Source organism: Patella vulgata, chromosome 2, assembly GCF_932274485.2.
Source record: "Patella vulgata chromosome 2, xgPatVulg1.2, whole genome shotgun sequence".
Classification (NCBI taxonomy): domain Eukaryota; kingdom Metazoa; phylum Mollusca; class Gastropoda; family Patellidae; genus Patella; species Patella vulgata.
Window position 1 is genome coordinate 6,234,932 of NC_065880.2, and position 25,787 is coordinate 6,260,718.

At 37.5% G+C, this 25,787-nt stretch overlaps 1 protein-coding gene across 1 annotated transcript in view; it reads left to right on the forward strand.

The window, feature by feature from the left end:
* Positions 1-16,251, forward strand: part of LOC130010785 (anoctamin-4-like) — a 97,468-nt gene extending 81,217 nt beyond the window's left edge. Inside the window, exons 19-26 of the mRNA XM_056098828.1 lie at positions 349-411; positions 3,548-3,571; positions 8,072-8,146; positions 9,261-9,425; positions 12,883-12,919; positions 13,441-13,552; positions 15,257-15,314; positions 16,198-16,251. Coding sequence (XP_055954803.1) covers positions 349-411; positions 3,548-3,571; positions 8,072-8,146; positions 9,261-9,425; positions 12,883-12,919; positions 13,441-13,552; positions 15,257-15,314; positions 16,198-16,251 — 588 coding nt within the window. The remainder of the gene's footprint in view (positions 1-348; positions 412-3,547; positions 3,572-8,071; positions 8,147-9,260; positions 9,426-12,882; positions 12,920-13,440; positions 13,553-15,256; positions 15,315-16,197) is intronic.
* Positions 16,252-25,787: the final 9,536 nt, after the last annotated feature.

The following is a 25,787-nucleotide window of genomic DNA, read 5'->3' on the forward strand; positions in this document are numbered from 1 at the left end:
CCTAGTTTGTGTTGAGTAGACCATCAACCCTCCCTCTCTCCCTCTGTCCCTCTCTCTCTCTCCCTCTGTCCCCCTCTCTCTCTCTCTTCTTGATGATCAGGTACATGATTAAAAGGAATATAGGCCTAAAGAAGATCAGGTTTTTTTGTCATGTTATGGTAATTGGTAAGTGCTTGCTGTGTCATGTGATGTTAATTGGCAAGTTCTTGTTGGGTGATGATAATTGGCAAGTGCTTGCTGGGTGATGATAATTGGCAAATTCTTACTGGGCCATGTGATGTTAATTGTTTTACACATCTCTCCTTATAAATATCTTCATCTATAATTTTTATGTTGGGTAATTTTTAGGAAAATATCCGACCAGAATATGAGGCTCAGGTGAGCACGACAAAGAAGAATCCAATTAATCAGGTAAGATTATTTTCTATATTTGTTCCCAAATCTGTGGTTTTAACCCTTTAACCCTAAGGCTCCTTAAACCACCTGTTACCTGCATAGCTGTGGCGAAACCCAAAATCGTCCAATAATACGGAAAACTGTTCAAATATCTCCGGTGGTTTAGGGCGATCTAAGGATCAACAGTTTAGGTCTCTCCTGGGCCCTGTTTCTTGAAATCTTAACTTACGATATAAATCCAAATTTTAGTAGATACTTCAATTTTGATTGGCTCTGCACTAAAATCAATCTAATATTATCCAATCAAATTACTAAAATTTGAATTTTATCTTAATTAATGGTATTAATGTTTCACTTCACTTGGACAGTTATTATTTATATACATGTATCAAGTGTTATAGGGTTAAAGATACATTATGGAAGATTAGATAAAGAGCTGGCAGTTCTCACTATAATAGTTAAAAACTAGATAATGTAAAGGCAATTTGCTGAAAATTTCAGTTAAATAGATCCACTATGAAACGAGAATGAAGCGATTGCAATTTCGACTTAGCCTCGATCATCATTAATAAAGTCTGTAAGATAAAAACATAGTCTCGATTATCCATTTCATGATTAAATTATGAATGGAAGTCGAGCAGCAAATGGGATCATAATCCTTTAAGTATCGCAGGCTAACGATGACATCGAGAGTTGATTATAGTCTGGATAAGTTAATTAATATCTAATTAATAATTTAGATAACATTTCAGGCCTAAAGAAAGATTTAGCTCTTGCATAATGTATGTTTAATTGTATGTTATGTTATATTCTAGTGTGTACTATAAGTAACATACATAGTTGATATTTTTGATAGTAGTATAGGATTTTTTTATATGTGTGTGGATTTTTTTTGGAATGTTAGTTTATAATTTATAGAGTTTTTATATTCATCCTTGTGCACCTTGGATTTTGATAACATATTGTTGTTGTCCCCGTCTGTCCGTCCATACGTCATTTACAATTTCTTGTGGATGCTATAGAGCAGTGGTTCTCAACCTCTTTCTGCCACCGGCACACCTTGGAACATATGAAAAAATAGCGGCACACCTGGCTAATATGAAAAATATTTGAATTTTGCAAAATAAAAACATGGCAAGTCAAAGACGGCTTACAACCATAGACAGAGACTAGTGATAGACACATAGAATGACTCTAACTAAATAAAGAAAAACGCAGCTATGAAGTTACCAGTAGACACCAGTGAATACTCAATTAGGATCACATGTTTTTTTCGCATTTTCTTAGTGTACCGTTCAAAATTTCACGGCACACTTAGGAAGATCTGGCGGCACACCTGTGTGCCCCGGGACACTGGTTGCGAATCACTGCTCTAGAGTTTAAAGTTAACGTCAGATTAACCTGAAATGTATGCCCAGTGTTAGTGTTCATGAAGAAATGAAGAAGCTATTAATTTCTTTCAGAGTTATTGCCCAAATAGCTATATTTTTGATTGACTTAAGCCATTGATAAGATTTCATACAATGAAGAGTAGTGCACATGAAGGATCCCTCAGTGGTTGGAATTTCAGAATTTATAAAAGAGTAGATGAACACGCCACTGCTTAGGCAAAATTCACACTTGCTTTGCACACAAATCATAGAAAGTACCACATGTTAAGGTGTGTTTGTTATTGGTCGTGATTACATTCAAGGGCACGTAAACAAAAAAACTGGCAATCTGAATTTGAAGAAGATTATTTTGGGTCGCAAAATGCACAACAACTCTATTGATGCTTCGAGGTTTCACCGCAAGCAACCAAACACACCATTGGTGCTGTTTCTATTGACGCTTCGATGTTTCACCGCAAGCAACCAAACACACCATTGGTGCTGTTTCTATTGACGCTTTAAGGTTTGGCTGCAAGCAACCAACACGCCATTGGTGCTATTTCTATTGACGCTTCGAGGTTTGGCTGCAAGTAACAAACACACCATTCATGCTGTTTAACCGCAAGCATCAATCACACCGTTGGTGGTGTTTCTCCGGGCGATTTGAGACTTCACCACAAACAACAAACACACCATTGACACTGTTTCTTTTGACGCTTCGATGTTTCACCGCAAGCAACAAACACACCATTGGTCCATCAATGAACAAAATATTTATCTTTAATGGACATTAAATTGGCTTTTATCTTTTTCAAAGCACTTTCCCCAGTTGAACCAATATTTAAGTGGTATTTTTTTTGTTTTTTTTTTTCACCTGACATTTTTACAGAGATCAACGTCGTCTCAATGCTCTTCTACTTCATCACCTTATAGAGATCCAGTAAATTTAAAATTTATTCCCAAATTTATCCTCGGCGTTGATTCTCAAAAAAACAAGCCCATTATACATTTTGAATTCAACCTTGATATGTCTTCATGGGAGTCACAGTGAGTCAGTGAGTAGGACGTTGTAGGTCCCTAGTTGGATCCCTGCATTGGCCGAGAAAGTTCATCTGGATTTTCTGGCGTGGTTCCACCTTCTCAGTGGCGTAGGATGGAGTGCCTGGCAAAGGACAGCGTATAGTTGTTTTATGTGGCGTGCACGTAAAAGAACCCTTGACAGTTGGAATTAGAAATATGAGTAGGCTATAGCGCCTCAATTTCATTTCATAAATGGTTGTTATGGTTTTTTCGTATGCTTATATACGGCAGGGGGGGGGGGGGGCGAATGGTTAGCACGTGTGCGCTGTATCATAAGACCTGTCATTGAGTCAACTAGCGTGGTTTTGAATCCCCGGTTGTATGAGACAAGGAGTAGGGCCGCCTGTCCAACCTCGTGGGTTTTCTCCAGGTCCTCTGGTTTCCTCCCACTGCTAAAGACCCCTACGCACAAGCGAATTATTAAAATAAAATTAAAAACCATATGTTAGTCCCGAAATGACCTAGTCTGTGTCGAGTGGACGTTAAACCCCATCTCTCTCTCTATATGTACGGAAGAACTAGCCGTTCCAGATGTGCCTAGAGTATTTCATAGGTTTTTAAAATGTATTTTTGGTTTAGTTTTAAAGAGATGACTCACTCCATGCTTTAGATTTATGTCGTGTCAAACTTTTCTATTTTACGATCATAATTTTATTTTTATTGTATTTTTTCATTATTCAAATTTTGAATTATTTTACCAGGCAAGAAGCCTTCTTTTACTCGAGGTAGTTTTCTTGGTTTTTTATTGACGTCTCTAATTGCAAATCCTGAAACCCCTTAAAACTGTAAATGAATGTGTAATGAAGGGATTTCTGAATGTTCTGTAATAACAAATTATTAATAATTTACTAATAACAAATTATTAATTTGTGAAGTAACAAAGTAATCATAATAACAAAAATTTACAAATGTGTTTGAATATTAACAACTAATGAGAATTTACTAATTGAATATTGACAACTAATGATAATTTACTAATTGAATATTAAGAACTTATGATAATTTACTAATTGAATATTAAAAACTGATAAATATTATGACACGTTAGTCATACTGAGAAAAAACCCCAAGAAATTATTGAATTAATTGAGTCCTGATTTCAATCAGCATATTTATGTTTTCTGTTAGTCTCGAAATGACCTAGTTTGTGTTGAGTGGAGATTATACCCTATTTTTCTCTCTGTCTCTCTGCATTTTTCTTGGTAATTTCTAAATTTTCACAGCTGAATGCCTGTTGATTTGCATTAATCAGTGTAAAATCAGTTCCTCAGCTCCGCCCCCTAGTGGCTACTGATTGGCAGGATTTGTTAGAATGAAATGCTGCCGATTTCAAAATGGCTGTTGAGTTTTACCAGAGATAAAGGAAGGGGGGAGTTATCTGTGGGATCGATATTGATTAGTTTCATGATTCAATAATTTCTGAGGATGGCTGAATGGTTATCATGTGCGCGTTGTATCATAAGGTCTGTCATTGAGTCAACTGGCGTGGTTTCGATTCCCCAGTTGTACATGACAAGGAGTAGGGTGGCCTGTCCAACCTCGTGGGTTTTCTCCGGGTTCTCCGGTTTCCTTTCCTTGCTAAAGACCCCTACGTGCAATCGAATTATTGATATAAAATAAAACCATATGTTAGTCCTGAAATGACCTAGTCTGTGTCAAGTGGATGTTAAACCCATTTCTCTCTCTCTCTCTCTCTCAAACCTGGTGTGTAGTACTGTGGTTTTGAGAGGACGAACCCTATTGACATGATTACTTGCATTTTATAAACGATTTATGAAGCTTTTCCGGTGAGCTTTAACCCCTTAACTGTGTAATTAATTTGACGTAAACTACCCCCTATTGCGTAATTAATTTGACGATAAACGTCATATTTGGGCCTATTTTTTCCTGAATACAAACAGTAAATAGAGTTGTCTCCCTTCAATTAGATTTCCTCGACCAGGCGTAATATAACGTCTTACAAATTGTGAGATTGTGTTCGAAGAATAGGTTGGAGAAAATATCTCCAGGACGTTATATTACGTCCTACACACGGTGAGTAGCAGTTGTCCAGGACGTTATATAACTTCCTACGCAGTTAACGGGTTAACAACATTATTTGTTGCTTGGTGGGTCGTCGGGGTGTTATTTAACCTCTGATTCCACCATCATGATATGACTGACAAGCTTGGGTTGACATTCTACTAATAATAACGATAATCTTTTCAATTATTTTTTATGTTAATGTTAATATTAAAGATACATTATGAGAGATTAGATAAAGAGCTGGCTATAATAGTTCAAAAACTAGATACAGTAAAAGCAATTTGCTGAAAATTTCAGTCAAATTGATCCACTCTGAACCGAGAATTTAGCGATTGAATTTTCAGCCTAGCCTAAATCATCATTACTAAAGTTGGTAGGATAAAAAACATAGTCTCGATTATCCATTTCATGATTTAATCATGAATGAAAGTTGAGCAACAAACCGGATCTTAATCCAGTATATATCGCAGGCTAGCGATGACACTGAGAGTTGATTATGATCTGGATAATTTAATTAATGTCTAATTGATAATTTAGATAACATTTCAGGCCTAAAGAAAGACCTGCAATAGGCAGATTTAGCTCTTGCATAATGTATGTTTAATATTGATATTAAACACTAAACACTCCTTCTTCAAATTTGAATTTTACTATTATATTTTATTAAATTTTAGTTGCTTAGCAAGGTAATCTTATGCTTATTGTTCTAGTAAAGTAGTGTTTTATTCTTTCGTAGTTTCTGCTTGCACATATGTATTCATTCCTATTTTATTTCAATATGCATGATTATCACTTAGTTTATTTTTTTCCTGCTTCTTAAGTTTTATGCTTGAATATTTAAACTTCAACTTTGAACTCTTCAGAAATCTCTTAGATTGCCTTTTGTTACAGTGAATGACTTCTTGCTTTCAGTGGAAATGAAACCAACACCCTTTCACCCTTTCAGGAATGTCCACTATTGTTTTGATGTATTGGTAATCTGGGTTTTTATGTATAAAAGAGTTCCTGTGGTGTGAGGACTCTGTGAGGAGTGGAGTAACACTCAAAAAATGACTTTTGGTTTTGATTTCCTTTATTTTGTTTCTAAACAACAAGATTATAAGTAAATTTTGCATAGTTTTGAGAAGAAATATTGGAGCCCACAAGCATCCTCGAATACTACGCAGGACGGAGGACCTGACAAGCACTGCTGTCAAGTCGTTCAGATGGATGAAAAATCGAGTTCCTGTATACACATTGGCGTGCATGTAAAAGATCCCTTGGCAGTTGGAATTTGATATAAGAGTAGGTCGTAGTGCCGCTGTCCGGACAAAATTTCCCTCATAGCACACTGTATGGCGTATGCCCGTCTTCATTAGCCCAGGTTAGGAGCAGAACAGTAGGACGTTTAACTCCATTTCATTTCATTTCGAATACTACGAAGTGAGAATGGATTTCAAAGATGACAACTGGGATAAATGAGTGTTGTCAAGTGGCGTGGTTTCGATTCTCAGCTTGTACATGACCAGGAGTAGGATGGCATGCCTAATCTCATGGGTTTTTTCCGGGTCCTCTGGTTTCATCCCACTACTAAAGACCCCTGCACACAAGTGAATTATAGAAATAAAATTGAACCATATGTTAGTCCCGAAATAATCTCTCTCTCTAAAAGAGAGTAATCAATAAATCAATAATTCAAACAATCAATCAATAAATCAATAATTCAATCAGTCAATCAATATTATTGTTGAACTTTTGTCATTGAGATTTATTATGTCCATACAGGTGACAGATGAACGATGGGCGAGAATAATTGAAAGAGTAAAAAAAAAACAATATTTGTTTAGAGTTATATTGTTTTTGTTTTAGATTTTATAACGTTGCCAGGAGTTAGGGTGGCTTAATGGTTAATGCATGCACGCTGTATCAGAAGGTCTTTCATTGAATCAACTGCCGTGGTTTCGAATCCCTGCTTGAATTTAACAAGGAATAGGGTTGACAGTCCAACCTCGTGGGTTTTTTCTGGGTCCTCCGGTTTCCTCCCAGTGCTAAAGTCCCCTACTTGCAAGCAAATTATTGAAATGACCTAGTCTGTGTCTAGTGGACATTAAACCCCATTTCTCTCTCTCTTTCTATATCGTTGCCCACAATGTGGGTTTATTTTGAGATGTTTATCTCAAATCTCCCAACATACCTGTATGAAACTTTGTACGCACATAAACCTTTTTTGCTAATTTTCACGTTTCCATGGAAACTAATTTTTTGTTTTTAAAATTCCCAAAAGGACAGATTTGGGGGAATGTATTGTTAGGGATTTTATAAGGTGTTAGATAAAAGTGATATTACGACCCCTTTGGCATAGCCAATAAACACTCCTGTTTTGACTCTGGGTGGGGGGGGGGGAAGGTAGGGAGGGCGGGCAGTGTTTAATTCTTTATGGAAAGTTTTTATTCCACTTTAAATATCTTCTTCAATTTCTGTTATGTTTATTTATAGTTTAGTTAAAAAACATTTTTTGGTCTTAAACTGTTGGGTTGGATGGCTGAATGGTTAGCACGTGCGCCCTCTACTAAGGTCTGTCATTGAGTCAACTGGCGTGGTTTTCGATTCCCCGGCTGTATGTGACAAGGAGTAGGGTCGCCTGTCCAATCTCATGGGTTTTCTCAGGGTCATTGGTGCAGAATTTAGGGCCTGGCTGGGACAGCTGTCTAGTCATTCAGATGGGATGAAAAACTGAGGACCCTTGTTTTCATTGGCGTGTATGTAAAAAAATCCCTTGGCAGTTGGAATAGCACACTGTATGGCAGAACAGTAGGACGTTAAACATTCCAGTGCCATAGGTTAGCCACCTTGGTAATGATGATATAGTGGGGTGGGGTGGGTGAAATGATTGAAAGAGTAATTTACCAAAGATATTACTTTAATATCAAATTATATATTTTATAATATATATTTTATGTCTCTGAGCTGATGTCAGGGGTGTTGTCATGGAAACTGATGCCAGACGTGTTGTCATGGAAACTGATGTCAGGGGTGTTGTCATGGAAACTGATGTCAGGGGTGTTGTCATGGAAACTGATGCCAGGGGTGTTGTCATGGAAACTTATACAAATACAATAAATCAGCAACATGTTGGATAACGGTAGATTCTATTGTAGGCTTATTATATTAATTTTATGCATCGTCCCACTTATTAATATTTTATATTTTGTATATTTCAGATGGAAGAGCCTCACGTTCGGTTTGCTCATCGTGTGTGTCGATTTGCTTCTTCATTTATAACCGTGGTGTTTATGGTAATTTATGATATATGCCTACTATTTCTAGAACACCTTATACCACTGTCATTTATAATCAGGGTGTTTAGAACACTTATGAGGTTGAGGGGCCAAATGCACATTTGTCAATGAGTCAACTGGTGTGGTTTCGGTTCCCCGGTTGTACTTGACAAGGATTAGGGTCACCTGTCCAACATCGTGTGTTTTTTCCAGATCCTCTGGTCTTCTCCAACTGCTAAAGACCCCTAAATGCAAGTAAATTGAACCATATGTTAGTCCCAAAATGACCGGTTTCCTCCCACTGCTAAAGACCCCTATGCACAAGCGAATTATTGAAATAAAATTAAACCATATGTTAGTCCCGAAATGACCAAGTCTGTGTCGATTGGACATTAAACCCCATTTCTCTCTCTCAAGTGATTCGTGACAATATATATATATATATATATAGTTATTTACGTTGCTAACAAGAGACATCACGATTAATCACAAGACCTTTAAACATGGAATTATGTGCGGTTTCAGGGTCGAGAGCGAGACATTGCGTAATATATTGAAACAACACAAGGGAGGTAAGTCACAAGTGTTGTGACTAATATATTACGCAATGTTTTAAGCTCGAGACCAATTAAACAACTTAAAATACAGACACTCGCACGTGCTTTGCAATGAAATTGTCACACAGGTCCAAAATTTCAAGTTCATCCAGATTTTCCGACGTGGTTTCCCCTTGTCAGTGGTGCAGAACGGAGGGCCTGACAAGGACAGCTGTCTAGTCCTTCGGATGAGACAAAAAACCAAGGTCCTGTGTATATATTGGAATGCACGAAAAAGATCCCCTGGTAGTTGGAATTCGATATAAGAGTAGGCGATAGTGCCGCTGCCCGGGAAAAATTTCCCTCATAGCACACTGTATGGCGTATGCCCGTCTTCATTAGCCCAGTGTAGGAGCAGAACAATAGGACGTTAAACTCCATTTCATTTCATTTCATTTCCAAAATTTCAAGTATCAATAATGTACGCTTGGCACATTGCCTGTATCATTATTTAAAATAATGATGATGTCATATCTGTATTTTGAATGTAAATATTGGTCAGTATCAATGTGTATATTTTGTTTTTCTCCTCCTAGTTATGTTTGGTTGTTGCTGCTGCGTTTGGTGTGATTGTGTACCGTGTGACAGTAGCAGCCATTTTCTACAGCGTGGACCAGGAAGAAATCAGTGCACGAGCCAATCTTATTACAACTATTACGGCAGCTATTATTAATTTGATCATCATCGTTATTCTCAGTTGGGTACGAACATTTTCATTTTTATGCGCCTGCATTTAACTCTGGTTTTATATTATTGCCTAAAATCTGGCCATCACCCCCATCCGTCGACAACACAATTGGAGCTATCGTTATTCTCAGTTGAGTACGAACATCTTCATTTTTATACAGCTACATTGAAATCTGGGCCCTGTTTCTCAAAATCTTAACTAAAGATAAACTCAAAACTTTAGTAGATGCTTCAATTTTGATTGGTTAAGCACTAAAATCAGTCTAATATTATCCAATCAAATTACTAAAATTTTGATTTTATCTTAGTTAAAATTTTGTGAAACAGACCCCTGGTTGTACATTAGTAATGATAATCATTGTCATTTTCTAGAGCGCTAAACATGCGAACAGTTTGACTGCTCTGATGCTCTTTAAAAGGTATAGAACATGGATAACGAGCACATGCTCTCCAATCTGACTAAAATAAAGATCTATATTTCGTTTCGTTTTTTTATACTTTCGATGGCCTACACTACATGAAGATCTGACAAGTTATAGCGATAGGTCACGTCAGGGGTCAAAAGACCGACTTATGACCCTATGATGTCAGACATTTGATTAACCAATCAGCATTGATGTTACTAGTGGATTACCCACAGTTCCGTGCAAAATACGCCTAAAGATCGCCGTAACAGACCGTTTCATTGGCTTATCCCTGACACCATTCAGAACACGAGTTAAATAACAACTCTTCCAGATCCAAGTGTAGTAAAGACAAGTAAAACGAAATTTTGAACTATAAAAACGAAACGAAATAGGATCTGTGTTTTAACCAGATTGCATGCTCTGTGGTGCTTTGGGGAATGGTTAGCATGTACGCGCAGTATCATAAAGTCTGTCATTGAGTCAACTGGGCGTGGTTTCGATTCCCTGGTTGTACATGACAAGGAGTAGAGTTGCCTGTCCAACCTCGTGGGTTTTCTCCGGGTTCTGCAGTTTCCTCCCACTGCTAAAATATCCCTATTGAAATAAAATTATTGAAATAAAATTAAACCATATGTTAGTGTCTAGTGGACGTTAAACCCTCTCTCTCTCTCTCTCTCTCTCTCTCTAGTTTATGTTGAGAGGGTTAAACCCCATCTCTCTCTCTCTCTCTCTCTCTCTCTCTCTCTCTCTCTCTCTCTAGTTTATGTTGAGAGGGTTAAACCCCATCTCTCTCTCTCTCTCTCTCTCTCTAGTTTATGTTGAGAGGGTTAAACCCCATCTCTCTCTCTCTCTCTCTCTCTCTCTCTCTCTAGTTTATGTTGAGAGGGTTAAACCCCATCTCTCTCTCTCTCTCTCTCTCTCTCTCTCTCTCTCTCTCTCTAGTTTATGTTGAGAGGGTTAAACCCCATCTCTCTCTCTCTCTCTCTCTCTCTCTCTCTCTCTCTCTCTCTCTCTCTCTCTAGTTTATGTTGAGAGGGTTAAACCCCATCTCTCTCTCTCTCTCTCTCTCTCTCTCTCTCTCTCTCTCTCTCTCTCTCTCTCTCTTTAGTTTATGTTGAGAGGGTTAAACCCCATCTCTCTCTCTCTCTCTCTCTCTCTCTAGTTTATGTTGAGAGGGTTAAACCCCATCTCTCTCTCTCTCTCTCTCTCTCTCTCTCTCTCTCTCTCTCTCTCTTTAGTTTATGTTGAGAGGTTTAAACCCCATCTCTCTCTCTCTCTCTCTCTCTCTCTCTCTCTCTCTCTCTCTCTAGTTTATGTTGAGAGGGTTAAACCCCATATGTTAGTGTCTAGTGGAGTTAAACCCTCCCCTCTCTCTCTCTCTCTCTCTCTCTCTCTCTCTCTAGTTTATGTTGAGAGGGTTAAACCCCATATGTTAGTGTCTAGTGGAGTTAAACCCTCCTCTCTCTCTCTCTCTCTCTCTCTAGTTTATGTTGAGAGGGTTAAACCCCATATGTTAGTGTCTAGTGGAGTTAAACCCTCCTCTCTCTCTCTCTCTCTCTCTCTCTAGTTTATGTTGAGAGGGTTAAACCCCATCTCTCTCTCTCTCTCTCTCTCTCTCTCTCTCTCTCTAGTTTATGTTGAGAGGGTTAAACCCCATCTCTCTCTCTCTCTCTCTCTCTCTCTCTCTCTCTCTCTCTCTCTCTTTAGTTTATGTTGAGAGGGTTAAACCCCATCTCTCTCTCTCTCTCTCTCTCTCTCTCTAGTTTATGTTGAGAGGGTTAAACCCCATCTCTCTCTCTCTCTCTCTCTCTCTCTCTCTCTCTCTCTCTCTCTCTCTCTTTAGTTTATGTTGAGAGGTTTAAACCCCATCTCTCTCTCTCTCTCTCTCTCTCTCTCTCTCTCTCTCTCTAGTTTATGTTGAGAGGGTTAAACCCTATATGTTAGTGTCTAGTGGAGTTAAACCCTCCCCTCTCTCTCTCTCTCTCTCTCTCTCTCTCTAGTTTATGTTGAGAGGGTTAAACCCCATATGTTAGTGTCTAGTGGAGTTAAACCCTCCTCTCTCTCTCTCTCTCTCTCTCTAGTTTATGTTTAGAGGGTTAAACCCCATATGTTAGTGTCTAGTGGACGTTAAACCCTCTCTCTCTCTCTCTCTCTAGTTTATGTTTAGAGGGTTAAACCCCATATGTTAGTGTCTAGTGGACGTTAAACCCTCCTCTCTCTCTCTCTCTCTCTCTCTCTGTCTCTCTCTCTTGAATAATGCCTGTTTAAATCACACCACCTTTAATAATAGACACGAGTTGTCTGAGCGGCTCAGTGAGTAAATACTGGGATGTCTCTCGGGTTGTTGGCAAAGAACGACGTTCATCTGCTTTCTGATTAAAACAAAGATCCTATTTCCTTTCGTTTTTATAGTTCAAAAGTTGTTATCATCGACGTGTTCTGAATTGTGTGAGGAATTAGCCAATGAAACGGTCTGTTACGGCAAGCTTTAGGCGTGTTTTGCACGGAACTGTGGGTAATCCACTAGTAACATCAATGCTGATTGGTTAATCAAATGTCTGACGTCATAGGGTCAAAAGACGCTTGTATGACCTCTGACGCGACATATCGCTACAACCGACCCGATCTTCACGTAGTGTAGGCCATCGAAAGTGTTAAAAAATGAAACGAAATATAGATCTGTATTTGAATCAGATTGTGTTATCTGGGATTTTTCTTGTTGATGGTGCAGGATGGACTACCTCTCAAGGAACGGTGTCAAGTTGTCCATTTGGAAAGAAAACTCTCAGGTTCTGTGTTGGAATTCGAAATAAGAGTAGGCTGTAATGCTGCTGCCTTGGCAAAATGTAAAACATAAAATGCTGCTGCCTTGGCAAAATGTAAAACATAAAATGCTGCTGCCTTGGCAAAATGTAAAACATAAAATGCTGCTGCCTTGGCAAAATGTAAAACATAGAATGCTGCTGCCTTGGCAAAATGCTGCATGGCGTATGACTGCTTTGATTAGCCTGGTTCGAACAGAAAAGTAGGATGTTAAACCCCATTTCATTTGGTTTGTTTTTAGGTTTATCTACAAATTGCAACATTCTTGACAAATTTTGGTGAGTAGTCATTTTAATTATACATACAGGTGTTTATTGTCAACAATGATACCTGTATTACCTGAGGAATACAGAACAGGTGTCTCCCATATTCCTGAAGCAATGGTCAGAGATATCCCTCTCTGCATGAAATGAGAGAAGACCGTAGCGCCATTGTCGTAGCAAACTTCCCCGCAAAGCACAGTCCATGGCATATACCCATCTTCCTTCGCTCAATTAGAACAGAAATTAGGACTTAAATCCTATTTCACTTTATTTCTATTATTATGTGTTCTTGACTTCATCACTTTGATTATGGCCGGGGTTTGGGTGCAAGAATAGTTAACGTGTGTGCATTGGATTCCCGGGTTGTATGTGACAAGGAGTAGGGTAACCTGTCCAACCTCGTAGGTTTTCTCTGGGTCACCAGGTCTCCTCCAATTGCTAAAGATCCCTGAACAGAAGTGAATTATTGAAATAAATTGAACCATATGTTAGTCCCGAAATGACCTATAATAGATGTTGAAACAATTCTATTTCAGAAATGCCGCGTACTGAGACGGAATGGGAAGATAGTTTTACGTTTAAAATGTTTCTGTTTCAATTCATCAATCATTATTCATCTATATTTTATATCGCATTCTTCAAGGGCAGGTAAATAGGGTTTTATTTTATATCACGTTCTTCAAGGGCAGGTAAATAGGGTTTTATTTTATATCGCGTTCTTCAAGGGCAGGTAAATAGGTTTTTTGGGGTTTTTTTTTATTAAACATACATTATGCAAGAGCGAAATCTGCCTATTGCAGGTCTTTCTTTAGGCCTGAAATGTTATATAAGCTATTAATTAGCCATAATCAACTCTCAATGCCATCTGATGGGAACAATTATAAACAGATTTGAAGCTGATCTGTGAGTCAACAGCTGCTTGTGATTAACCGTAGAACTGGATAATAGAGACTATGTTCATTATTGGAACAACGGTAACAATGACAATCAAGGCTACATTTTTTTGAAATTCTGTTTTTCAGCCAAGAGTAAATTCGAATACTGTCAGCTCATAACGCCGCTTTAATTAAATGACATACATCATTACTATCATTTGATAGATTATTAAACATACATTATGTAAAAGCTAAATCTGCCTATTGCAGATCTTTCCTTAGGCCTGAAATGTTATCTAAATTATTAATTAGACATTATTTAACTTATCCAGACCATAATTAACTCTCGATGGCATCGCTAGTCTGCAATATTTATTGGATAAGGTTCCGATTTGCTGTTCGACTTCCATTCATAATTAAATCAAAAAATTGATAATCGAGACTATGTTTTTTATCCTACCGACTTTAGTAATGATGATCGAGGCTAGCCCCAATACTCAATCGGTAAGTGGATTAATTTGACTGACATTTTCAGCAAATTCCCTTTACATTATCTAGTTTTCAACTATTATAGTGCGAACTGCCAGCTCTTTATCTAATCTCCCATAATGTATCTTTAATCCTTGAAAACTACAACATTGCGGAAGTTGAATCTCTAAAAATGGTCGGCTATTTACAAAGATTTGATGAATTAAAAATTGTGCTACTTTCGGCATTCTCTACTGACCAAATTTTGGCAGAATTTGCTTGTTTTTCTCCTTTTGATTATTTTTCTTGTCTATAAAGCTCGTCAACCTTTCTTTGAAGTTGTACTTCTGATATAAGAAAGACTGTGCCACCTTAGTATTGGGTAAAATCGCCTGTGTCACTTAAAGATACATTATGTAAGATTTAGATAAAGAGCTAGCCATTCTTGCTATACTAGTTCAAAAATAGATAATGTAAAAAGAATAATTTGAAAATTTCATTCCAATTACTCTATTGCAAGCGAAGATATTAGCCTTTGAAGGCTTGACAAGACGTGTAATAATTTCAACCACCGTACTGGTTGTTCGAAGCTAAGTCTCGCTTCTCCATTTTAAGATTAAATCAAAATATGGCTGAACTGTTCTAATCTATTTAATATCGGAGAAATCTGATGCTAAATCAAAATATGGCTGAAATGTTCTAATCTATTTAATATCAGAGAAATCTGATGCTATCGACAGTTGATTGTGTCCTGGATAAGTTAATTAATGTCTAATTAATAATTTAGATAACATTTCAGGCCTAAAGAAAGACCTGCAATAGGCAAATTTAGCTCTTGCATAATGTATGTTATGGGTAAAATCTTTAGATGGTCTCTTTTTAATTGAATAAACAATTTCAGTACATCTCAGCTTGCATGAAGTTATTAAAAATTACATCTTGTCCGAAAATATGAACAATGAACTGTAAAATCGGTTAGTTTTGATATTTTATTGGTTCTGTATTTTAGATTTATTGGCCGTCCTGGTGCCTATAACAGACAGATCAATTTCACCAGACAGGAAGAGGTAAACTTTAATTTTAAATGGAGAATAGAGAATTTTTGATATAATGACCTCCAGAACCAGCCTGATCTCCTCCCCAGCTAGCCTGATCTCCTCCCTAACCAGCCCAATCTCCCCCCCCAACCAGCCTGATCTGCTCCCCAACTAGCCTAATCTCCTCCCCAGCCAGCCTGATCTCCTCCTCAACCAGCCTGATCTCATCCCCAACCAACCCGATCTCATCCCCAACCAGATCTAATCCCCAACCAACCTGAACTCCTCCCCGACCAACCTGAACTCCTCCCCAACCATTCCCATCTCCTCCCCAACCAACCATTCCCATCTCCTCCCCAACCAATCTGATCTCCTCCCCAACCAACCTGAACTCCTCCCCGACCAACCTGAACTCCTCCCCAACCATTCCCATCTCCTCCCGAACCAATCTGATCTCCTCCCCAACCAACCTGAACTCCTCCCCAACCATGCCCATCTCCTCCCCAACCAATCTGATCCCCTCCCCAACCAATCGATCTCCTCCCCAACCAACCCGAACGCCTCCCCAACCAGCCCAATCTCCTCCCCAACCACCACAATCTCCACCCCAACCAGCTCAATCTCCTCCCCAACTAGCCTGAACTCCTCTCCAACCAGCCTGATCTCCTCCCAACCAACCCGATCTCCTCCCAACCAACCTGATCTCCACCCCAACCAGCCTGATCTAATCCCCAACCAACCTGATCTCCTCCCCAACCAGCCAGATCTCATCTCTCCTCCCCAACCAGTCTGAAAATAGACATCGCCAATCTTAAAACATGTCATTCTTTTTATCATTGCTGTTATAAGAGGATGGGGGAAACCTCAGGTTTTTTTTGGTTTCTCTGATCGCCTTGGTTTTGTATATTTTTAGTGTGACCCAGCTGACTGTCTGATTGAGTTATGTTTTTGTATATTTTTAGTGTGATTGAGTTATGTATTTGTATATTTTTAGTGTGACCCAGCTGGCTGTCTGATTGAGTTATGTATTCAACTGGGTATAGTTATGGTTGGTAAACAAACGTTTAACAATTTCAAGGAAATCATTTTACCGTGAGTTCATTATTATTATCCTGATTGGTATTGGCAACTTTTCATTGATTGAGTTAAAATTAAATTAAATGAAATGGGGTTCAGTGTCCTACTGTTCTGCTCCAACTGGGCAAATGAGGTCTGGCATATGCCATTCAGTGTACTATGAGAGAAACTTTGCCCATACAGCGGCACTACAGACTACTTTCTCTGATTTCAAATTCTTTTTTTTGTCCCATCCGAACGACTATACGTTGTCCCTCGCGACGCCCTTGGTCCTAGCAAATCGCCTGAAGCCCAATTATCGATGACCTAAAACATTCAAGGGGTTATGCTGGTTAATTTGATAACACATATGAGGGGGTGGATCGTGGTGATGGGCGAACACACACCCACCCCCACGCACACACACCCACACAAACACACACACACACACCCATTCATCCAAACATCTTTGATGTTATTCATTTAGATGAAATTAAAATGGAGGAATGTATTTAGAGGGTATTGTTCGAACATTAACATGGAAACCCTATTATCCAGACAAAATTGCCCTCATACCACATGGTGTGACACTGCTATCCAGACCACTTGGCATGACACTGCTATCCAGATCATCTGGCGTGACACTGCTATCCAGATCACCTGGCTGACATGTGTCCGATTACAGCTAATTAAATATTTATCTTTTGTTTCCAGTAAAGTTATGAATTGGTTTAAAACTCGTAATGTACCAAAAGAAGAGAAACAAACTTTACCACGATGGGAAGATGATTATAATTTAGCCCAGATGAATAAACTTGGATTATTCGATGAATATCTTGAAATGGGTAAGTCTCTTGTGTTTGTCATTCTACCAGAGGCGGATCAAGGCTCTGATGGGCCCTAGGCAGCTCGATCAGCTGGGCTCTTTGTGGAAGTGGTTTGCCGTTTTAAAATGAAAGCGAAACCGAATGCCAGGCTAATGCAAAGTGAGTGAGTGACCAGTCTCCCAGTTGGAGTGATCGATTACGCTAAAACTCATCTCAAGCACTATGGTGTCACAGACCGTGTGGGCTTCTTCCCTAAGAGTGAACGTCCGACACAACCAAGTGAGGTTCGTCAAATTTAAAAAGGTCGCCAAAAATTTTATGGGCTCTAACCTACACTGCCTATGGGGTAACCATCTAAAGAAAGAGAGAGAGAGAGAGAGAGAGTTTAACTCCACTCGACACAAACTAGGTCATTTTGGGACTAATATATGGTTTAATTTTACTTCAACAACTCGCCTGCGTGTAGGGGTCCTTAGCAGTGGGAGGAAACCGGAGGACCCGGAGAAAACCCACGAGGTTGGACAGGCACGTACAACCTGGGATTCGAAACCACGCCAGTTGACTCAATGACAGGCCTTATGATACAGCGCGCACACATGGTAACCATTCGGCCAGTTTTTTTCTGTGTCCCCAGGTTTCCTCCAACTGCTAAGGACCCCTGGGTGGGTGTAGAAAGGTAGAAATGAAATGAAATAAGGTTTAACGTCCTACTGTTCTGCTCCGAACTGGGCTAATGAAGGCGGGCATAGACCATACAGTGTGCTACAAGGTAAAATAAATGAAATGAAATGGAGTTTAACATCCCACTGTTTTGCTCCTATACTGGGCTAATGAAGATGGGCATATGCCATACTGTGTGCTATAGGGAAATTTTGCCCGGATAGCAGCACTAAGGCCTACTTTTATATCGAATTCCAACTGTCAAGGGATCTTTTACGTGCACGCCAATGTAACATTAAACAACATTTAATTTTATTTTGTTGTCGCTGATCCTTAACAATAAAGATGGTGGGTGGATATTATTTGTTAATCGGGAACTCTTCTGGTTTTTTTTAAGAATATCATAATTCCATTTCAGTCAATATATTTATATATATTTTCAGTTATCCAGTTCGGTTTTGTGACTATTTTTGTGTCTGCGTTCCCATTGGCTCCGCTGTTTGCACTACTGAACAACGTTATAGAAGTACGATTGGATGCTTACAAGTTTGTCACGCAGTGGAGACGACCGTTAGCTGTTCGAGGTCAAGATATCGGTATTTGGTTTGGTATATTGCGTGGTATATCTACAATAGCTGTCATGTCTAATGTAAGTAAATCACCAAGTAATCGCTTTCATGTCTGAGGAATAATGTATATTCGTTCGAATGGGATGAAAAATGGTGCGCACGTGAAAGAACCCTTGACAGTTGGGTTGATGTCGTCAAACAATGCCCTACTCTCCGGTCCACCATGGTTTCTCTGATTGGTTAAAAGTTTGTCAGCCATATTGTCATCAAAGAAGTATGTATGTCTGTATGTTCACCCATCCTGCTTCATTGCTGCGATCCACCCCCCATAAATGTGGTAGAAAATTAACTAGCATGACCCTGTGAAAACAAATATGGGGCCTGGGCGATTATGGGCCTCTGTCGAATTTGGGCTCGGGTAAAACCGGGTATACTGTTAGTATAGTCAAGTAGCTAACACATTACAGCTAACAATTTTCAGCAGTTATTAATTAGACATTAATTAACTTATCCTGATGCTGACGTAATTAACTCTCGATAGTCGCTAGTCTGCGATGTTTATTGGATTAGGTTCCTGTTTCCTGTTCGAATTCCATTCATAATTTAATCATTAAATGGATTATTGAGACTATGTTTTTATCCTACCAACTTTAGTAATGATCATCGAGACTAGGCCGACGAAAATTCAATCGCTAAAATCTTGGTTCAGAGTGGATCAATTTGTCTGACAGTTTCAGCAAATTTCCTCTACATTATCTAGTTTGTAACTATTATAGTGAGAACTGCCAGCTCTTTATCTAATCTCCCATAATGTATCTTTAAAAAACGAACGTTTTGAACAACCGATCCCTTGCCTTTAAGTGTAGTTTAATGGTCGAGAGCGTCTTAAAATCGAGACCATTAAACAACTTTAATACAGACACTCACACATGTTTTGCAATGGAATACGTCACAAGGGTCCAGAATATTAACTAGTATAAATAATGTACGCTTGGCACATTGCCCATACAATAATGTATCTTTGAACAAAGCTAACAATTTAGAGATTTATAGCTACCTAAATTTACGTTATTGATTCCATTTGGACCAATTATTTTTATGCCATTTCAGGCGTGTATTATTGGATTTACTACAGAATTTATTCCCAAATTGGTGTACGTTTATGGCTACAGTAAAAATCAAACTCTCACTGGTTATGTGGACTTTAGTTTGTCAACTTTTAACGTGAGCCAATTTGAACCGGAAAGTCTACCAGCCAATAATAAATCAGATGTTTTCGGGGTTGTTACCAATTGCAGGTATATTCTACATTCTATTTCATGTTGGAGGGTGGAAATATAAGCCAATTTTTTCTCTCTTTCTTGTTTCGGTCTTGGGTTTGGTTTGACAGTTTAGACCATAAGGTCTAGTAGACCTCTACCTGCGAGCAAAATGGTTTAATTTTATTTCAATAATTTGCTTGCACATAGAGGTCTTTAGTAGTAGAAGGAAACCCGGAGGACCCAGAGAAAACCCACAAGGTTGGACAGGCGACCCTACTCCTTGTCACATACAACCAGGGAATCAAAACCCCGCCAGTTGACTCAAAGACAGACGGTATGATACAGCGCGCACATGCTAACCATTCGGCCATCCAACACCCCTCAAAATATTGAGATAAATGTGTACCATATGTTAGTCCTGAAATGACCTAGTTTGTATTTTATTTATATTTAAAACCTATGTTTTGATGTCAGTTCCACCAGGAAACTTTTTGCTCACTATCAAATATCTTCAATTATTATTATAATTTTAATTGGAGTGGACTAGTGCTTTAACGCGTGCAGGTGGAAATCACTATCAAATAACTTCAGTTATTATTATAAAATTAATTGGGGTGGGAGATGGTTGGATGGCCTAGTGGTTTAACGCATGCACCTGGAATCACAAGGTCTTTCATTAAGTCAAGTGACATGGATTTGATTCCAGTTACCTCCCACTGATAAAGGTTACCTGTCTAACCTCGTGGGTTTTCTCCGAGTGCCCCAGTTACCTCCCACTGATAAAAGTTACCTGTCTAACCTTGTGGGTTTTTTGTCCGAGTGCCCCAGTTACTCACACTGATAAAGGTTACCTGTCTAACCTCGTGGGTTTTCTCCGGATGCCCCAGTTACCTCCCACTGATAAAGGTCACCTGTCTAACCTCGTGGCTCTTCTCCTATAGCTAAAGACCCCAATGCGCAAGGAAATTATTGGAACATATTCGAATCATATATGTGTCCCGAAATGACCTAGTCTCTCTCTCTGTCCCAAATTTTAATTATTATAATAATAATAATAATAATAGAGATAAATTTTGCACTGTTGCGCGCAGAGGGGGGGGGGGGGACGTAACGAAATCCCGGACCGAAAATCCATTATTGGTGGCATACAATCAAAGAGTTGACTTCGGGCATCACCCAACCTTGGCATGCCACTGATTCAGCATTATTTAAATCAAACATTAAAATTAAACATGTTTTTAAAATTAATTTGTTTTTGCAGATACCGCGATTTCCGAAGCAGTGAACTTAATAAATACAACCTTCAATTCTGGCATGTACTTACAGCTCGACTTGCCTTTGTTATTGCTTTTATTGTAAGTATTATGTAATGTAATAGTAAGAACAAGACTACCGTACTACATGCAAAACAAAATCGACAAGACAAACCAGCGGACAAGACTAATTACACTGACAAAAGAAATAAACAACATACATCAAATCAAGTGAACAGATCCGGGAGCCAGCGGTAATCGTTCACTGCACTGAAGGGGTGTGTGGACTGAGTGAATGAATCCAGGGCCACTGCACTGTTCAAGGGAGGCTCTTGTCAGCAGTATTCATCCACTGCAATGGACCAGTGATTGAGGGGCAGGCTCACTGAACACCAGGGTCGGGTCGAGAATGTTCTTCAAGATTTACTAGTGTGGTTTCCGCTTGTCATTTGTTCAGGAACAGGGTCTACACGTAAAAGAATCCCTGACAATTGTTCAGGAACAGGGTCTACACGTAAAAGAATCCCTGACAGTTGTTCAAGGAGAGGGTCTGCACGTAAAAGAATCCTTGACAGTTGGAATTAGACACAAGAGTAGGATGTAGGGCCGCTATCCAGGTAAAATTCACTCATAGCAGACTGTATGTGATATACTCATCTTTATTAGATCTGTTCTAGTAGAACGGTACATTGCCTGTATGGCGTATGTCCATCTTCATAAGATCTGTTGTAGCAGAACGGTACATTGCCTGTCAACCTAGCTTCTCTTTTACGGCATACTATTATTTTGAATTCCAACTGTAAAGGGTTATTTTACGGGCACGACAACATGTACATGGGACATTGTTCCTTTCTAGGGCCTCCTACCTACATCAGTGATTAACTTTCTCGGGACTTGCAGAGATCGCACATGGGACCTCCAGGTTAGCGAGTCAACATCCAACCCACTGATCCACCGTGGCTCCCATTTTGTAGTAATAAAAGTGTTTAATTTTGTATAGCTTAACAATAAAAGTGTTTTTTTTTTTTTTACTTATTTCAGCTATTAGTGTTCTTCCTATCATGGTTAATAGCCTACATGGTACCCGACATCCCAAAAGGTGTCAAATTACAAGTCTTACGTGAAAAATATCTGGCTAAGGAGGCCATTATGGAGTCTGAATCTGTTCGGAGACGTAAAGAAAGGGCTGATAGTCAACCAGATGAGGGAAGTGTAAACTATTAAAATGAAACACTGTGAAATGGATAATGTTCACTTATAAACCAATGACTTTTACTAATGAAAATTTTTGTCATTAAATTATACTTAACTAATGTTTAGTATTTATCGACTGTGGTAAGAAATTATACAATAGTCATTAATTAACAGGTGTGTAATTGGCTTGACTAATTATAATACCTATCTCTATTGAATACACCAACATGAACAATAGTTACAATCTTAACAACTAGTGACATAATACCCACTTTATGACTACTGCTTGATTACTGACCATTTTAATGGACTAGTAAACATTCTGCATATAAAACATGTTTGTCTCAGTCATTTATCTTATTAAAAGTCATTTTTTAAATAAGTTCTCGATAACAACTTGACCGGGTATAACCTTAATAACCACAATTTTATATTTTATTTTATATTTAATATTTCTTGTGATTTCTAATTCATTGTTACATTTTGAACTTCTGTAAGATTCATAATCAAATTTATTTGGTATTCTGAAGTTGTTGTTTTTTTATTGTAAAATATTTTGTGTAAATAACCAAATGATGAATGGTTCTGTCAGAAAGGTTTAAAAATTGAATAGTTCAACTCCTTAGCACTTAGAGATACCCGTATATTCTTTCACAACCTTGGGACAGTCTAAGTGTTAAAGGGCAGTATAAGGAGCCCTAGTTATGGTGGTTTGTTACGGTCTAGGTGTTAAAGGGTCAATTATCCATAAAGTAATATATCCGTTCACAGCCTTAGGACAATCTAAGGAAGTAAGAAATTCAGATATTTGAAGGAGATTGTCTAGTTTGATAGGCCCAAGCGTAAAAGGATCAGTTATACATGAAATAATAAATTTAGACATTTGATGGTGTGAAATGACATGGAAGTAATAATTTTTAAGATTTAGTTGAAAAGTTAAAGTTTCTGATCCCAAGTCTCCAGTTTTCAGACAATATCTGAGTTTGATTAAATTGATTATTTAACGGAACCAAAATATCAACAGCTGATAATCTTCAAACTTGAGCTTGCATTGAATCAGATTTTAAAAAATGCCTATTCACTCGCTTATTCAAAATACATTTAGATACATGTAAATAGATTTCTGATAGAGTAATTGTACATAGATAGTTGATATTCCATAAATGTGACTTCCATAATCTGTGTTCTAACTTCTAAGACCAAAACATGTTAATATTCTGTTCTTTGGGATCTTTATAACTAAATACACAATAGGACCTTAATCAACAATGCTTTGTTTTCAATTTTTAAAATTTGAACAAAAAAGCTTTGGAGAAGAGCAACAACAAAGTAATATTCCCCCAAGGTTTCGGGGCTGGGTATGTGTGTGTGTTGGTGGGGGGGTGCAATCATTCGCTTCCTCCTAAGGGTTTTGGGTACTGGGAGGAAACCTGAGGACCTGCAGAAAATCTACTCCTTGGAATCGAAGCCACGCCACTTGACTCAATGACAGACCTGGTGATTCCACATTAGACCACCCAACCCTCCTGTGTATCTCTAGGAAATAGAAAGCAACATTTGAATTGGTGTTCCCCAAGAACAGATATTGAAATGTGGTGTCTGTGAAAGTGTTTTTGTTTGTGCATGCTATTATGCAATAAGGTTTGTGTTATTGTTAAGAAATTTCTGATGTTTATTTTGATGATTGTTTTTTTAATTCATATAACAGTGTAACCTATAATTCATATAACCTTACTACATGTTTGATGATAGTGTAACCTATAATTCATATAACCTTATTACATGTTTGATGATAGTGTAACGTATAATTCGAATCCCATTTAAAGATTATAATAAAAATTTGAAGGTTTTTATAACAAGTTTTATATAAAAACCAAAATAACAATGACACCAGAAGAGTGGGTGGAATTGGTGTAATATTGTATTTACACATCAATATATTTCTTTGGCTTAAAATTAAATAGATAAAAGATTTGTATTGAATTTTGTATGTTGATTTGTATCTTTGGGTTGAAAGTAATTTTTGGTAATTTTTAACATCTTAATTTTCTGCCCTGACTGGGCTAATGACGATATGATTTTTTTCTTGCTGTGTCTGTAGGTAAACCTAACTTAAATTTTATGACAATTTGTGTAAATGGAATATTTAATGAAAATCCTAATTATTCCTTTTAATTAGCATAATGGAATTAATGTATATAAATCTTCTTCATACTGTCAAATAAAACTTATATATTTTTATTCTTTTGTTTTAATCCTATATCCGTATGTTAATGATATAAATCTGATATAAGTACTTATAATATATTTAACACTAGTTTTCATATAGATATTCATTTTAAATACAACAAGTCTTGTTTATAAATACAACAATATTATTAAATGTCGTTCTTCCACTGAAATTCTTACAATTAGCATATACCATTGTACATACGTATATCAGTTAAAGGGATTGTTTGAGTTTTAGTCCAGCCATGCGAGAAAATTATAAAGTGACTTGAACATCAACTATTAACTGATATTTAGATATTTGTAGTTAAAGAATAAAAATCTCTGTTTTAGTAATGAAATGATTCTTGAAACATGATGAGAACCCACAACAAATGCCGGAAGAATATGGTGACAGTCCCTTTAAATAAAATTCAAGTTCACATCTTTGGAATACATGTAAATCATGCCTTAAATTTTGATAGTTATATTTATTGTGAGAGTTATTTACTTAAATAAATGTTTTTACTACCGTTATTTAAACATTGTATATTGATGTAAATACATGTATAAACGTCATTCTTGATTAATTGTTATATTATTATACTATATTTAACCTCATTCTTCTGCTCAATCAAAATATATTTATGGTAGTTGGTCTTCTACACTTTGTATTATTTCTACAAAACATCTTGTATTATTTTGAACCTTTTTTTAAAGTGCTGTTAGAATTTCACCTGTGGCAGCAGACTGATAACAATCATTTGAATTTCAAAATTAGAATAAGCTCAATTTACGAAGAAAAGCTTATAAAATTTATTAATGTTTTTATATTTTTTGATGAAATAATTAAGAGTAGATTGTATTGTTGTAATCTAAAACTATATCATTTTTAATCTTTACTGTCTATGAGAAAACCCCCTGCCTCAATCCTAAACAATTACATATATTCCTGTAAATGTGGATAGTATGACGTTATGTCAGTAAGCCATTCTGACTTATGGTATATAAATTGTATTAATCTGAACTAAGAAATATATGTTAGTGTAATAGATACAGGTCATACAATTTATATAGCACATATTATAGTAGCAACAAGAACAAATTATCAGGAATCGCTAACTGAGTTATTATAGTTTTTTTTTAATTGTTAATTAATTTGACAAATGATAAAAGTAGTTTACTGACCTACTAACATTAGTGCTAGTTTTTACCTACCATAATATGATATACATTCGTGAATTGCCTTCATTGTGTATTGAATAAATTTATATGAAAACCAACAAGTTCTTTTGTTTTATCCCAAATAACATACCAACCTATATTAATGTTTTAAGTGTGTGCTTGCTTAGGTCTACTTTGATGGGACAGAATGCAAATCTTTGTCCTCGTCAAACATCAAATCCAATTCGCGATGCTTAACCACAAGAGTATAAAGTGGGTGGGTGGGTGGGGGGGCTAGTGGTTTAAAGCG